General features: G+C 37.2%; 1 protein-coding gene across 2 annotated transcripts in view; it reads right to left on the bottom strand.

Annotated features, from left to right (window-relative positions):
* LOC145674393 (nucleolar protein 58-like) overlaps window positions 1-16,890 on the bottom strand; it is a 137,227-nt gene that overhangs the window by 101,320 nt on the left and 19,017 nt on the right. For both annotated transcript variants that reach the window (XM_081744387.1, XM_081744385.1), the window contains exons 3-4: window positions 11,868-12,182; window positions 7,318-7,517 (exon numbers count right to left, since the gene is read on the bottom strand). In XM_081744387.1, coding sequence (XP_081600513.1) covers window positions 7,318-7,517; window positions 11,868-12,182 — 515 coding nt within the window. The remainder of the gene's footprint in view (window positions 1-7,317; window positions 7,518-11,867; window positions 12,183-16,890) is intronic.

Raw genomic sequence — 16,890 nt, 5'->3', positions numbered from 1 at the left:
GTTTCCGTATTGTGCCGAAGATCTTGGATGGATTGCGGCCCCTGATACACCTTCTGACCACAAAAACCGGATCACTATTCTTTGTTCCTCTTTGGTGCAAACTTCTAACGAAGTGGCCGTGATCTACCTAAGAAAGAAAAAAAAATCGAACTTTCATAGCATGACAACAGCAGAATAACAATAAAATAAACTAGGACAGAGGTCAGTATGAACAATGTAAGAAGAGTTATGTCAAAATTGCGCACAATTTTTGAATTACCTTTACATACATATATATATGAACTGTATTAATGTAACTATACATTGTTCAGCGTAAGCTCCAAACTCCGATAACAAAATATTTGTATCCTTCCGCTTGTCACAAATACGATTGGCTAGTGATGTATCACTCCTACTCCCTACGGGGAGGAGCAAATTATACATGTGCATTTTGACAATACTGTCTCGTGTTGTCCAGATACTTAGGGCAGCAGCAGAAAAGAAAGAAAAGAAACTGGAAAGATTAAAAAAAAAAAGTATTTGAATATCGCTCGTAAACAATTGTTGCTTAGTGAGTAAAGGTTTACCTTGTTGGTGTTTCACCACAACACTCGCGGAACCGGGATTCATGCCAGTCATCTTTCAGACTTTAAAAGCAGAACACCCATCCACAGTTGAGTTGGCGCCATAATTACTACGCATGCTTAGTGTTTATTTCTATTGTTTCACTAGTCACACTCGATTGCAGTATTATTAGATAATCCGTATTATATTTTTGTCATTTATAATAATATAGCAGTTTTATATGAAGCTTCACAGTAAAAGGAATAATGCAATCACACGACCTATTTTGCGAAGGAATACAAGCGTCGGTAGGACAACAGCAAATCAGCGAGATTTAGTTTCAAGTGGCTTTGTTTATCGCAGTTTAGAGCTTACGCCGAACAATGTATAGTTATGTGTCACACTTATGAAAGTGTGACTAATAACTCTTGAACCACCCGACTGATCTCGATCAAATTTTCAACATAGATGAGGTTCGGCCTGGAATGTTTTTATATCATTTCGCTTTGAAGGTGCAACTTAGGAGAGAACAAGATATATAAAAATTATCGAAAATGACCGATATTAGTGTCGAATCCATAGTTTTCGGGGTCGCTGAGATGAACAGTGACACTTTTGATTCCGTTTACATCTAATTTCAGACTTGTAACTTCGGAAAGAAAGAGAGGGGAGATACATAAAAAGAATAAGCAATATTAATGTCAAATCCTTAGTTTTCGGGGCCGCTAAGATGAACAGTGACACTTCCGATGCTGTTTAAATCCAAATTCACCCTCGCAACTTATTGGAGAGGGGAGAAATATAAAAATGATCGAAAACGACCGATATCCGAGAGCACTTCAGTAACAGCTAAATATGACTAACGGAACATATTATTAATTTTTCTTATTCTAACTCAGCGAAGCAGGTAATTGACGCTAGTATGTAATAAATAACGAGAGAAGGAGGCATTTTTTTTTATCAATATATAAAAATTACTTGAAAGTTGTCACTCTCATACGTAACAAGTCAACTATTTGAAATAAATTTTTGAACGCAGTTACCACTTGGGACGACATAGGTTTTGGTAGTAACTTCACATTGCTTGAAATCAGGGTGGATTGATTTAAATCGGTCTGATTTAAATCAAATTTCAAAATAAATTAATTTAAAGTGAAAATAAGTAAAATCCAGCCTCTGTTGTTTTATTTCAATTATAGAAGACAATCATAATACAATAAGATGCAAATGTATGTACAGCACAGTATGAAAACGAGTGTTTCATGGAGAGGATGATTAGGGAAAATCCCTATTTAACGGGTAGCGGAAGAATTCTGCTTTCTTATCTTCGTAACATAAGGTTTCTAAATCGTTAACTATTCCAACGAGAAAATCACCATGGACATTTAAGACGAAAATTCTTTTGTGTGCGCGTCTGTTTGTTTGTTCCCAAATAATCGGGGCGTATTTATAAAGGTGTCCGATTCCCTCTCCGAAACTTAAATCTATTTTAGATTTTATAACTTTAGGCGAAATTTGCGTATTTTATATGTATTTCGTGCCGCAAGCTTAGTTCCATTTTTTTAAGGTATGCCTCTGCCAAATATGAAAACTTTTGTGAAAAAAAAAAGTATCATGTTGATAAACATCGCCGTACTTTTTTTCCTTAGTGCTTAAGAAGTATTGTTTGGGATTAAAGATGCAAAATAGCCAGCTTTTTTGAATTGATGTTTTTTTTTCACATAAAAAGCCGTTTTTTTAGGGGAAAAACGAAAATTTTGGTTATTTTCATGATTTTTCTATCTAAATAGCTTTCTTATAGTATACTCTATAGTTAAACAAGATTTCATGACCTAAATGCCATATTTCCCTCTAGAATTCAACATCATGATGGATGGAGCACATATTTTATGAATTAAACATTAATTACGTAGTATTTGAGAGCAATTTTAGAGGCTATATAACTTTATTTTAACTTCTGAGTTATCGACATTTTTTCTTCTTTAGATCATTTCATTTTTAGTTATTCGTGTTTCATTTCGTAGAGCTTAGTATTCTAGTTTCTAGCACATAGTTAAACTTATGTTTTTCAATATATCCGTCAGAGCATACTTCCACATTTCTGTTATACTGTAGCTGTGTAATGATGTAGCAATAATCTTCAGGATGCAACCTTGAATACCATTTTATACAAATAATCAGTACGGATTTAGAAAAGTGTTTTCGGAGGGTTTTTTTCTTATTAATGGTTATTTTTTTTTTCTAAAAATGCCTGACTTTCATTTGAGGGGAGCTTGAAGTTTATGAGTAAAGACATAACTAAAATTTCGTTTGTTTTAGAAATTCCGTAATTTCGGAGAACAGGCTTCAGTCCGTAAGACCTCCCCATCCTAATCCCTTTCGCAAATCCGTCATTGCTGGTAATTAGTAATAACAACAATTTAAAACATAAGAAATGAAATCAGCCAGGAATCTCAGTACACGCACTATCTCTACATTCACATATGGAATTAAGAACTTTTGTCGGAATGGTCGAATGCGGGACTGAATCCCGGATTTCCCAATAGAAGCGGAAAAGCTAACCACTCACTCATGTTTGTTGTGTTTGACTTAAATGTATTTCGTAGTTTTTCTTTTCTTCAGGGAAAGTTCCGTAATGACATGTTGAATTCTTGTTAAAAATTCAGAAACCTTCAGGACTGGGTAAACCGTGATGGTGGTTATATATTCAAAATCCTTGGAAATCAAACGCTCAAATGAACAGTATTACGCATATGATCCATGAACAGAAAATTCAGTACTTTCCTGCCTCTAAACAAGCTTAAGGAACAGTCAGTGCATTACAGAATTTGGGACTTCACCGATTTTTCAGGTCCGAAGCACCTCATAGGTGGTAACAGATTATTACGTATGTAATAAATGAATAGAAAATGCATCTTCAACATTTCTGTTCCATTTCAAAGAAGTTTCTGTAGGGGTAGCAAAGGCGGAAGTAAGATGTGCATTTACAAGTTAGGTGATTTTTGAGCGTCCCATACAAAGATTGTATTTTTTTCAGTCTTTTAAAGTAATACGTTGAATTGTAATAAAACATTACATATCCATTATTTTTCATTGTTACTCTAGTACGAATGTTTATGAAAGTCTCGGAAGTCAGACATAATCAACTTATAGGCTATAACAGATTGACGAGGGAATGATATTTATTTATTTATTTATTTATTTAACAATCACCAGATGCAGCTCAGAGGCTATTTTATACTGGATATGTAACAACAACATGGAAAGGATTGGGAAAGTATCGGCCAGGGCCTGTTTTAGTAAGTACCATCCCGGCATTTGCCTGGTAGGACTGAGGTAAACACTGGAAAACCCCAGTCAGGATGGTCGGCAGCAGGAATCGAACCCATGACCTCGCGAATGCGAAGCCAACGTTGTACCACATGAGTAACTTGATATACGTAATAAACAAAGAGAAGGCTACGGCGTCGAAACTTAATTTTGTTTTGTGCGTTTGTTCAATAAATATATTATTATCTTCCCGATGTGTTATTTGTTTGAATTCACACACATAGTACAATAAATTCTGTATGTCATGTAACAGTTTTTTCTTGTTTTTGTATTTTTAATTCACAATAAAAAATATTGCTTATAATGCATATGGAATATGCTAATAATGCTTATAATGCATGGATTAATTTTTGGGATTCATAATAAAAATTAAAGTTGTCTGAAGTATGTTTTCGAAATTAATGTTTATTTTCGAGGTTTTGTATTATTATCTGCATTCACTGCTACTTAAATGAGTTTTTGTATTGTAGAAAAGCGAAACAAAACCTGCTTTATCAATTTAAAGCAGAATTTGGAAAGAAGTCCAAAATTTCCCAAGCAAAAAAGCGAAGCAGAAAAAACCGAGTTTCCCCCCTCTCCCCCAAAAAAGACGTTTTTTTCCGAACCCTTGCATCTCTATTTGGGACTGAAATAAGTTAACGACTGACAATCAATTCAAAATTCAAGCCCAATACTTGCACTTAAATGGCATAATTAACATTTAATATTAATTCCTAATGTTTTATCTTCAGTTCGTGACTTGTATTACGCGAGAAGAAAGATTTGATTTAAATAAAAAAAATCGATTTAAATCAAAAAAAGCAACAAAAATGATTTTTTTAAAAAAAATCATGATTTTTTCCACCCTGATTGAAATGCGTATTTTAAGTGGGGAAAAAGGATTAAATTGATCGCAAGAAATAACGCCATAAACGGTTTCTTACCGTGCAAAGAACGGAAGCAAAAACTTATATATGAGGTGCAATGCCGCAAAGTTGAACAAATGTGGGAGTCTGGGGGCGAAATCCTCAGCTAGCCGAAAGCCAGGAAATATATAAACTCAAAAAATGAATTACAATACTGAATGCTGTAAAATTACCTTGATAAGCAATATACCACACAGGATCCGTTTTTTTTACAACCTTTTTATTATGCAATTCCTGTTACATGTAACGTGAAATATAAGCAAGGCTAGGAATGGTGAAAGAAGAAAATACTATTTTGTGAGATCTTGAATAAAGAGTTGAGTTGATTTTGAGTTTAACGTCCCGTTCAGCAGTGAGGCTATATAAGACGTGGGCCTACTGATTAACGTGGAATCCGAACCACATGAGCTCCCGCCGGGAATTGAACCCGGGTCTCCCACGCTAAAGGCGCGTACGCTAACCGCTTAGCCGCGAAGGAGCTCACCTTGAAGAAAGAGTTGAGAAAAAGACTCATAAAATGCTTCGTGTGAAGGATTTACTGTATGGGTCAGAAACATGGGTATTACACAAAAATGATGAAAAACAACTGGAAACTTTCGAAGTGTGAGTGAGGAACACAATGGAGCGAATTAGCTGGGTCGAGCGAAAGACGAGTGAGAGGGTGTTAGAAACGGTAGGGGAGGAAAGGACAATTTTAGATATTATTAAGAGGAGGAAGAAGAACTAGCTGGGACATTGGATAAGAAGGAATTGTATCATGAGAGACGTGCTAGAGGATATGGTGGCAGGAAAGAGATGGTGGGGGCGAAGGAGACTACAATTAATGAACGATGTCAAAACAGAAAAATCGTAAGTGAAGACGAGGATGTTAGCGGAAGACCGTGGAGCATGGAAGCTTCTCAGTTGCAGTAAATGACCTGCCAATAATGGCAGAATACCTATGATGATGATAACACAAAAAGTCACTATAATTGTGGTCTGAAGACTAATACAAAGTTCTCTATGTAGTTTAGGTAAATAGGTGGCCCGGGCAGTCAAGGGAAAGATACCACAGAGCTTCAGCCAAGCTAGGTGGTAGTGGTTTAGAAATTTTTAGGGCTCTAAGAAAACAAAGACACCTTGAGGTCTAACAGAGTTTTAGGCGAGCTAAGCAGGAAAGAAAACCCCAGAGCTCCACGTAAGCTAGTGGTTGCAATTAGGTATTTTTAGAGCTCCAGGCAAGCTAAGAGAGCAGGGATAACCAGCTAACTGATGAGCCAACTGATGCCAATGTAAGTTTTAAGGCTTGTTTTTATACCCTTTTCTGGACAGCGGTATCGCGCTTTCTTTTTTTTTTTGGGGGGGGGGGGAGGAGGTCACATAATCTGATGCTGATAAAGATTTTTGTCGTCTGATTGCTTGTAGTAAGAAAACACGTGCTTTGTTTGTATGTAAGAAATACATGTCGATATTTACGAATATAAACCACGTATAAAATGTTACAATACACACTGAGCTACATGCCAGCACTACCTCTCCTAATTTCATTGTTAACCCTTTGGGGATCTTATGGTACAATTTGTACCATACGGGGTGTTTCATGGTACATTGCGTTATAACTCTCCTATTTGAGCTTTTTCGTCCGGTTTTTTTTTTTTTGTTTGTTTGTTTGTTTGTTTGTTTGTTTGTTTGTTTTTCAAGTCCAGAGGCATTGTAGAAGACATTACGGATGGTTTCACACCTTCCTGTGTCGAAACATAGGAGGTGATGACGTCATAAATCTAAAATTTATATTTTCGTGTAATACTTTTTGAGGGGGGTTTATGTAAAGTATTTTTGGCGGGCTTATTTTTAAACCTAGAAGATTGAAATTTTGCACAAACATGCAGTCCACCGAGTAGTATTTACCAGATTTTTTCTTCAGATTTCTGCGTTAAAACACGGAGGGATCCAGAGGATCAAAAAGTTGAAAAAAGGGATATTTTTACCCAAAAATTCCGTTTTTCCTCATTTTCCCGCCTTAAATACATGATGGAGACAAGTGAATGGTACCGCCTGAAAGACAGTTCCATTCTGAAGAGAATGATGTGCGACACATGGCCCTAGGGTAATTAGGGAAGTGTCAAAGAGTTTTTATCAAAATATACTTCTGTATAGGGGAATTTTGGACATTTTCGGTACTATTTTTGTGCTGGCTTATTTTTGCACCTAGAAGATTGAAATTCTGCACAAACATTCAGTCCACCGAGTAGTATTTACCAGATTTTTTTTTTTAGATGGCTACGTTCACACAGGGTCGCTCCAGGGGGGCCCAAAGTGCGAGAAAAAAAATTCCCTCCGAAATTTTCCCTTTGACATCATTTTCCCCGCTCTTGGTACATGGTATGAGCATACAAGTGGTATCATTTGAAAGCCAGCTCCATTTTGAAGAGAATGAGGTATGAACCATGATCCTAGGATAAATAGTGACGATGCAGTAGCTGCTTGACTGAAAGTCTAAAAAATAGCCCAAAAACCCCGGATCTCTTAAGGGTTAAAGAATAAAGTAACAAAAACTTACCTATAAGCTTCACCACTTTCACATACGTAAGATGATCAGTGATCAACTTCCCTAATTCTGGGAAATGCCAACCATACCATTCTCTGCATCGCATCACGTAATTATTAAGCTCTTTGTCCACGTCGTCAAGAAGTCTTATGGCCTGGATAACCATTGTGTCAATTTTGTCAGGGCTAAACTTTAACTTGTATCGGGATAAACTGAAAGAAAAGGAGGTAACCATATTAAAAATATGATAATTAAGTTACTGACCTAAGTAATTTCTAGACACTAGGTACGAGGATCATCCAGAAAATAAAGACATTTTAGTTATACAAAATGAAAAACACAATATTTATTAGAAAAGAACAATTCGGTTACACACCTGAAGCTTTCTTCATTTCTCTACATAATCACCACCTTCATTTAAACATCTCTTCTTGCATTTGTTCACGAGCTTAAGAATTCCCATGTTATACTCTTCTGCCGCCTGTTCATTACGCCAAGACTGTATTTACTATATAGAAATCATGCCCTCTTCTCCCATTAAAACGAGAAATTTTCAACAACGTTAAGCCAAGTGTTTTTTTATTATTATTATTATTTTATTTTATTTATTTATTTTTAGTGAGGAGTTTATAAGAAAGACTTTTTCTTCCTAACTTCATGGGCTCGAGAGATACTCAATTTTTCGCACAAATTATGACTCCCTCGTAGTTAGGATTCATACGAGGAGTGATTTGAAAGTAAGGTTACAAAGCCTGCAGTGCAATGAGTATGTATTATTTCATACAACGAATACAGCCAACAGATAGTACATACATTGGGTTATTTTTCGACGTAGTCGCCATATCGGTTGAGGCAATTATCGCATTGTGGGGTGAGTTTGAAGATTCCCTTCTAGTAAAAATTCTGTTCTTGCGTGTTTAGCCACCTTGTCACCGGTACTGCAGAATATCGTCTACAATGTAACGAACGCTTCCGAATGACATGCCTAATTCTGTCATGAGATACCATAAGATGATCAGCCTGTTGACCTGAATTAGCTCCTCCACGCGAGCTGTGTTCAAATCTGTTGATGCCGTGCTGGGTCGGCCACTGCGTTCCTCTTCGGTGACATTTTCTCTACCAGTCGCAAACTTTCGACACCATTCTGAGACATGCTGACGAAACATTACAGTTTCTCCGTAAATCTCCACCAGCTGCCGGTGAATTTCAGCCACGGTTACATGTTTCGTCCACAGAAATCGATTAACTGAGTTGACTTCTTTGCGAGACTAGTTTTCCAAACGAGATGCATTTTTGTATTTACCTACAACTAGCCCCGTAAGTATGGGTGGCTGAAATTCTATGGAGTTGCCAACTCCATGTATTAAAATTACCGCACACTCCCCATTACTCTGTAACAGACGAAACCCCAGTAATATCGGTCTTGCAACCTTAGTTTGTGATCGTCCTTCGTAGTTTAATCAAAATAACCTGATATAAAACCAGTTCGAGAACTATATCCAAAAATTTATTTCAAACGGTTCCTCCGTTTTCCTGTAATTTGATAACACATGACTTTCCCTTTTATATATTAAACTAGCCTTTAGCTAACAGGAGGCTCTGACCCCAGACCGCCGTGTTTGGTCAGCCTACAGCCTCGTACTCCTTAAACCCACAATTTTGCTTAATTTTAAGTTTCTTTTCCTATTTCAACTATCTAAAAGGTTAAGATTTCCTATCCCAAGGAAACGCTCATTTAAATAACATGGGAATTTCTTTATCCTCTTAGACCCCCTAAAAACAAAAAACAAAAAATATTCACTTTTGGAAATTTTCCTGTCGGTTAGTCCCGGAAGGGTAAAAACATGCCAAATTTCATCACTATTATCCTGCCGGAAGTGCCTAAACATTTTCGGGTGTAGATAATGTGCCATATAAATAACATGGGAAAGATTTAAAGACCACTCTAAAGTTAGAATTTTTTATTTTTGGTGATTTACTTGCGTAACGCTAATGAAAATGTACAAGCGTATCGAATTTGAAGTTTTTATTCCCAGTACCTAAAATATGAGATTATAACTCCAAACAAGATCCTTCTAAATAACACTGAGAATTTCTTCAGTCCCTCTTTAGACTCCCTAAAAATTAAAAATATTTTGTTTCGGTAATTTTTCTGTGTGTTAGTCCCTAAAAGCAACAATCATGCCAAATTTAATTTATAGCCCTACAGGAAGTGCCCAATAATTCTGGGGTGTAAATGGTGTCCCATATAAATAGCATGAGGAATAGTTTTCAGTTCCCCATAAAACAACTCTAAAGTTGGAAAGTTTTAGTGATTTTTGTTAAATAATCCTAGAGAAAACGTACACGCATACCGAATTCCAAGTTCTCATTCCAGTTCCTAGTACCTAAAATATGAGATTATAAGTCTAAAAAAGTGTCCCATTTAAATAACATGGGAAATTTCTTCATCTCTCTTTTAGACCCCCTAAAAACTAAAAATATTCACTTTTGGCTACTTTCCTGTTGGTTAGTCCCGAAAAGCTACAATCACACCAAATTTGAACTTCCCACGTCAACCGGAAGTAACCCTTTTATTTATGTCAATTCACAGTTTTATATATAGTTAGGATATCGCAAAAATTATTTTGAAACTCCGTAACACAACACAACATACAAAGTAACACACCAGAAGTTATTGTTTAACATAGAACAACTAAATCACATCAAAATCAGCCGAATACAGAAAAAAACAAACCTGAAAATCTTAATTGACTGAAAATTGAAAATCAACAATCAATAAATACTTTCAGTTATCCTGACCTTCTTAGGCCTTAAGATCCAACTTCTAGCCGTGAACCATGGTCCAGAATCGAATTTCAACTATAATTTAATGTATTCCTGTACCACATTGCCTCAAAATCTTTTCCACGAAAGAAATAAATTGATTTTTTACAATAAAGCTAAGTAGTTTGCTTCAAAGGAATAATTACTTCGTCTAGTTCTTTTAAAACGGTGACGTATAGTAAATTCACTGCGTCATACTGATCGCCCTCCAGTGTTCATTACTCTACTACAAAACTAGAACCGGAAAGTAAATTTACCTTTTTACCCCTTACATTGCTGTATATTGTGTATTTAATTTATCTGCGCGAGGCCACTATTTGTACACATCACAAAAGCTATATGGTGTTACCAAGATTCGATATACTAACCTACGCTGAGCCATTGTGGCTCCTATAATGAATTTTTCAACGAAATCAAATTTGAAGCTTTTACTTTCATTAACCTTTCTAAACTCACTCACTGCACGCCTCATACACAATACACGGTGAGGCAAAAATATGATAACATTAAATGGATGTTCTTTTTGTTTTTGTTTTGCAGATTAAACCATAGCGTACCGATAGTGCATTAAGGAACGAAGGAAATAGCTGCCTGGATGGAGGCTCTTCAGTCCCGAAGCATCGTACAAGAAAAACTCATGGCCTGGACCGGAGGGGATGCACCTTCGCGCCTGACAATTGGTAGGATCTACGAGAAGTTCGTAAGGACGGGGTCCGTTCAAGACGATTGCAAGGGAAATAGTGGTAGAAAGAGATCTGTCCGAACTGAAAGAGAATATCATCCTCGTTCAGGAAGCGGTGGTAGCCAGCACAACAAAGTCCTCACGCAGACTTTCTCTAGAGACTAACATTTCTCAAAACTTTACATTGTGATTTAGAAATGAAACCATACCACTTGCAGATTGTGTAGCATCTCAGAAGCGCGGACAAGCAAACACGTGTGAATGCTGCAAAAATTATCTTGGTGCGCATGGAGTCGGACACACTGTTCATGTTTTCTAACGAAGCAACACTCCACATCAGTGGTGGTGTGAAGAAACACAACTGTGCCATCTGGATGACCTGAAGCACCGCATCACTCAGCTCATCGCTAGCCCTGCCCAAATGGCCCAACAATGGACAGCACCGACAGACTCCATAAGTGCATTGAACGGGATGGGTGCTAAATTGAAATAAAAAGAAATCTTTAGTTTTACGTCCCATGGTTATGCCGGTTAGGCTAAAGGAGACGGTGATAATGAGAGATGAGTGAAATGGTGGGATGAAGAAAGTGGGAGGAAACGGGAGAACCCCGAGAAAACTCACGAGCACGGTGTTTCTCCACCACAAAGTCGAGCCACACGGTGCGAGCTGGGATCGAACCAGGGACCCCAAGCACCGGAGGTCAACGCTCTAGCACTGAGCCACCGCGCCCCCGGGTGCTAAATTGAAACCCTGAAACCAGATCATTGCCTTGTAATTTCACGTCAGTAAACCTCTATTCAATGTTAACATATTTTTGCCTCACCCTGTATTAAGTTAAAGCAAGCCTGATTTGAACAAAACATTTCAACAAAAATATATAATTAGCATTCCAACTGAAGAGGGCTAAGACCTTTAATAAGACAGATTACCACACATCAATATGGAACTATCACTGTGGTTATTCCCAACTATGAATTTCTCTTTCCCGACTTTATACTAATGTTCAAGCTAACTATACACTACCTTCCAGATTTCATCAAAACTATTTAGTACCTGTGTGACAATCCGAGGGCCATGGCAGTCATTTCCTTATGAGTGAGGCCGGATACAAGGTTGTCCAACTGGAATCTAATACAGCGCATCAATTCGTGGACGGCTGTGTTCGTAACACATGGAAGATTAAACTTGTCCTTAATTGCATTGCCCAGTTTTGCATCGGCCACCAATAGCTGCTCATGCGCCTCCTGTGCAACCAGTTTTTTCATTGCTTTCTTCAGAACCTTCGACATCTTGCCTTCAATGGCTGCCGTGGTCGCTGCAAGCGCTTCTGTTGTGTCATAGAATTTCTGAAAATGCTTCAATTTTACACTGGAAAAAGGAAAAAAAAAGAACATTAACAGAACTACTGTTTCCATATTATTATTATTATTTAATATATATATATCTGTGCCTAATCGCGAAGACTATTAACTACAACTACAGAACGTGGCAACCTTTACAGCATAATATATGAACCTACATTTATACACGTACATTGTTTCAAAAGTCCGGTCTCATAGGGGATACTGAAAAGTTGCTGATTTAGAATACACCAAGTTAAATAAGTAGAATCTAGGATCACAATTATGGCTTTCTCTTCCATTGTATATGTTCCATTCGCGAACTTCAGTTTATACACACTCACTCACATGCATATACCATTTATTCCTACCTTTAATAAAATCAATTCATTTATTTCAACGTTATTATCTACTTATTCAATTATTTATGTATTCTAAATTTGCAGCACTTCAATATTCCCGTAACACTGGACTTTTGGGATACTCAGTATATACGAAGAGCCAGGGTTGGCAAAAACCATCTTTTTTTTTTTAAAAAAAAAAAAACAGGTTTTTTTTTGTTTAAACCTTTTTGTTCAAACCAGGTTTTTTTTTTTTTTGTTGTTTAAATAATTTACTCTATGTATTTATATTAGATATGAACAGAAATGAGTTTGTTTCGTCTTGGTGGTGTTATGCAACAACAAGGTTATGCTAGAAGGGGTCACATAAGCTTAAAGCGGAATCCAAGCCGCTTCTCAACTTACATCCAAGAGAAATTGTCCATTTGGACACGGAACCGGAATTAATTGGTCACAAATGCGATTGCCGACTCACTCACAAAGGACTCCTGATAAAAATACGTTGTACTGATCTTTACATAGGCCTACCTGTTAATATAATTGTCAAGAGTCATTTCAGAAGGACAAAAAGATAAGCAGTTACACAAATAAAAACATTATACCAGAATTATATATAAATCGGGGAACTCCCGCCTTAGCCATTGGGAAAATCCTGTTATTACTTTATATGTATTTGTATGTAAAATTTTTAGGTCAACGTATCATAATCACTACGCCAGAACTGAGGTATTAAATTACAAATTTGGCATGTAGATATCATTCAATAAAATTAAAGTCAAATCCAAGTTGATGTTGGAAGCTACGTAGGCAATTCATAAATTTTGCAATTTCTATCAATATATTTAAACAACCTTACTTCTTTATAAAACAACAGGCATTGATTCAATAGAAATATACAATTTGGTTTCATTTCGTATGTTTAGGCTTAACATCCTTATGAAATACCAAGGTTACCACGGAGAAGACTTTTGCTTAAAGGGACACCTCGAATCGCTACTTGGTTTACACTTGAAGGATGGGTTGTGGTTCGATCGAGAATTGAGCACGGGACCCCTTGATTAAAAGGTGAAAAGTAGATAAACGTAATGCGGATGGTTTGATATGTGGAAACGTCACCATGAAATTCACACGATTTAAAGCTTTTTTTGGGGGGGAGGGGAGGGTTAAACCATGGTTTAAACCAGCCAACCCTGCGAAGAGCACACTTTTATTGAATTATCTTAATTAAATGCTTAATTATATGAAAAAGAATACCATCTTACTTTCAATGTTCGAACAAAATAAATGATTACCTCGAGTCATCCATGTTTCTAAGCGGCATGAAAACATGTCCCTTACTTTTCGCAACACATTTCCCAGAATGGTTGCGTGATTATAGTTTTGACGACATTCTTAACGTCAAAGATCATGGTAGTATGTGGTGAGTACCAAAATAACATGGTGTTTTGATGTAAGTTCAAAACTAATAAGTGCAGATTAATATAAGCGCACGTAAATAAGCTTGGACTTTAAAGTTTTAACTGTGCAAAATTTCAAGTGGGTTCGATTTCAATAAATTCGCCTGTGAAGGAAAGTCTTTCTCGAATGAAATGTAATATTTTAGTTTAACATCCCACGAGTATACCCTTAAGGCTAAGGGAGACGGATAATTATGGCAAGTGAATGGAAGAATTGGTGTAATGAAATGTGGGAGGAAATGGAAGTACCCCGAGAAAACTCGCGGACACAATGTTGTCCACCACAAATTTACTTGGTCGGGGATCGAACCAGGGACCCACATAAGAGGGGTAAGCGCGCCACCACTCAGCCACCGTGCCCCCCAAAGTCTTTCTCAATGTTGACCTGGAATTACGAATTTGGATTTCACCATAGAAGTGTCGAATAAAATTTTCGTCTATATCTTGTGAAAAGGGTTTCGATATTCATTGCCAGTTGAAGGATGTTTGTGGGAGACACTACTCTGCGGAATGTATTGTGTGCATGGGCGTGCATGAATTTATAAGATGTGGGGAGGGGTGGGAACGTAAAGAGGTGCCAAGGTCCGGAAGTACAATTTGCGTAACCACCGCAGAAAACTTTGTTCCTTTCAGGCCCTGGGTTAGCGCATTGGGACGATAAACCGGTGAGCCGGGTTCGATTCTCGATCCAGTCAAAATTCTCCAATTGAATTGGCGTTTGTAAAGAAACTGGTGTAATATCAAACCGGTTATTTTTGCCTATACTACAAAATAAAGTTAATGCTGTTATTGGTATTATATTCCACGGATGATGACTAAAAGAAAAAATAAATTATTAATAGTTTAACATCTCACTCTTTTACCCTATAGGTTAAAAGAAGGGGGGAGACGAAAGAACTCCTAGAAAAATAATGGACAAGGTTGTCTAACACACAGCCTGGAATCGAACCGGAGATCCCTAGTACTATGTCCCCACACTAATCACGATAATGAAATGATGACACACGCACTTGAAAACATAGGTGATGGGTCTTACACATATTAGCGAAGAACCTCAGATTATCCCACCCTTAAAAACATCTCTTTGCCATGGCCTACAAGTAATTCACCGCATATTGTATAGAGGATAGTACGTCATGACCTATCAAGTTAATTGGTTGTCCGGTTTGGAGTTTAGCGTTCTCTTCAGCACCAAGGCTATACAGGGTTTCTACAAATATCTTCGTTTTAATTTCCCTCACTTTTCCTGCCTCCTGTATAACTTTTTCCTGATTTTTTTGATCGGTCTCCTCCTCCCCTTATTTGTTTTACAGGGTGAGGCAAAAGTGAGGGTCTATATACACCTCTCATCTATATACATCCTTATAAAAGTCGAACGGTGTAAGGAATCAATGTCGTTTAGTATCGGGTGTGTATAGATGGGGGCGCAACTTATAGGAGCTGTGGCGACAACGGCGGCCATCTTGAAAACCGCAATCTTGGATTTGGGTTACGTTTTTCAAACAGGAAGGGGGTCATGTCGCACACCATTTTACACTGCCTTTTTCTGAGGAATACAACTGTGCAATCCGTTTTGCGATACTTTATCTGTGTAGGAGTTATGATCTATTAAAATTTAAAATCGCAATGAGGTGATCAATATTCTTTATCGTTGCCAGTGATCCATAATGGCACTTACACAAGAAGAACGCATTGAAATTCTGTTAATGTGTGATAGACGAAGTGCCCGAGTGATTGCTGCTGACTTCAATACCCAGCATCCTGAGAGAAATGGCATTTCACATATGACAGTTTCCAAGTTATTGGACAAATTTCGTGCAAGAGGTTCTGTGGCGGACCAGTCATGCAGTGGATGCTTGGTTACTGTCGCATTGATCCAGACCTCATTTTGCAAACTGTAACCTTTATTTTTTATTTTATTTTCAAAAACAGCCAGGTTTTTTGCCAACCCTGATGCATAAACACCAACGTCAGAGATCTGAAAAACAAACTTTAAATTACTGACTTAAAACAATCGTATAATAGTAACATAGCATTCTAATCCATCTCTATTAGAAACTGAAAGTAAATATTGAATTATGACAGAAAAAAGTGACAATCGTACATTTATATATACACAAGACAATGGTTAGCTCCAGTAAGGCAAGAATGCAACCTCTTGCAACCTGCTAGTATTGTCTAGAAAAACATACTATGTTTATCTAAAAATATCTCTCACCGCAACAGTTCTACACGGACCTGGGCCTCCCTAGCGACGGTATTGCTTTAAGGGTATTTATTTATCTTATACATTTTGGACTGGTTTCATCCAGGCTACTAGTTTTTCAAGACTGAGCCAACCTCCGGGACTTATGGTCTAGGTGAAATATTCCTACACCCACCGGGAACTGAACGAATAGACAGTTGGACAATATTCACTGAGCTACAATCCTGCCTATCTCAATTTTATCTAGTAATTTGAAACCATTATTATTTTTTAAATATGTATTTTCTAGCTACTTCAGTCCGCGTCACCCAAATTGGCGTGTGGCATCAGGATTGGCAAAAACCATGGTTTTTATTTTTAAAAAAAACCAAAAAAAAACTATTTTTTTGGTTTAAACCAGGTTTATATGGTTTAAATAATTTGGTCTATATATTCACATCATATATGGACAGAAGTAAGTTTGTTTCGCCTTGGTGTTATTATGCAACAACCGGGTTATGCTGGAAGGGGTCACATAAGCTTAAAGCGGAATAAAAACCGCTTCTCGAGTTACATCCGAGAGAAATTGTCCTCCATTTGAACTCGGAACCAGGACTAATTGGCCACAAATGCGATACGTCTGCCGACTCACTCACGAAGGAATCCTGATTAAAAAAAAAAAAAAAAAAAAAAAAAAAAAAACGTTGTACTGATCTTTACATGCTTCTTAATATAACTGTCAAGAGTCATTTC

Source organism: Thermobia domestica, chromosome 17 (genome assembly GCF_964235325.1).
Source record: "Thermobia domestica chromosome 17, izTheDome1.hap1.1, whole genome shotgun sequence".
NCBI lineage: Eukaryota > Metazoa > Arthropoda > Insecta > Zygentoma > Lepismatidae > Thermobia > Thermobia domestica.
The sequence above is the reverse complement of the archived record's forward strand: the minus strand, read 5'-3'. Positions and strand labels throughout refer to the sequence as shown.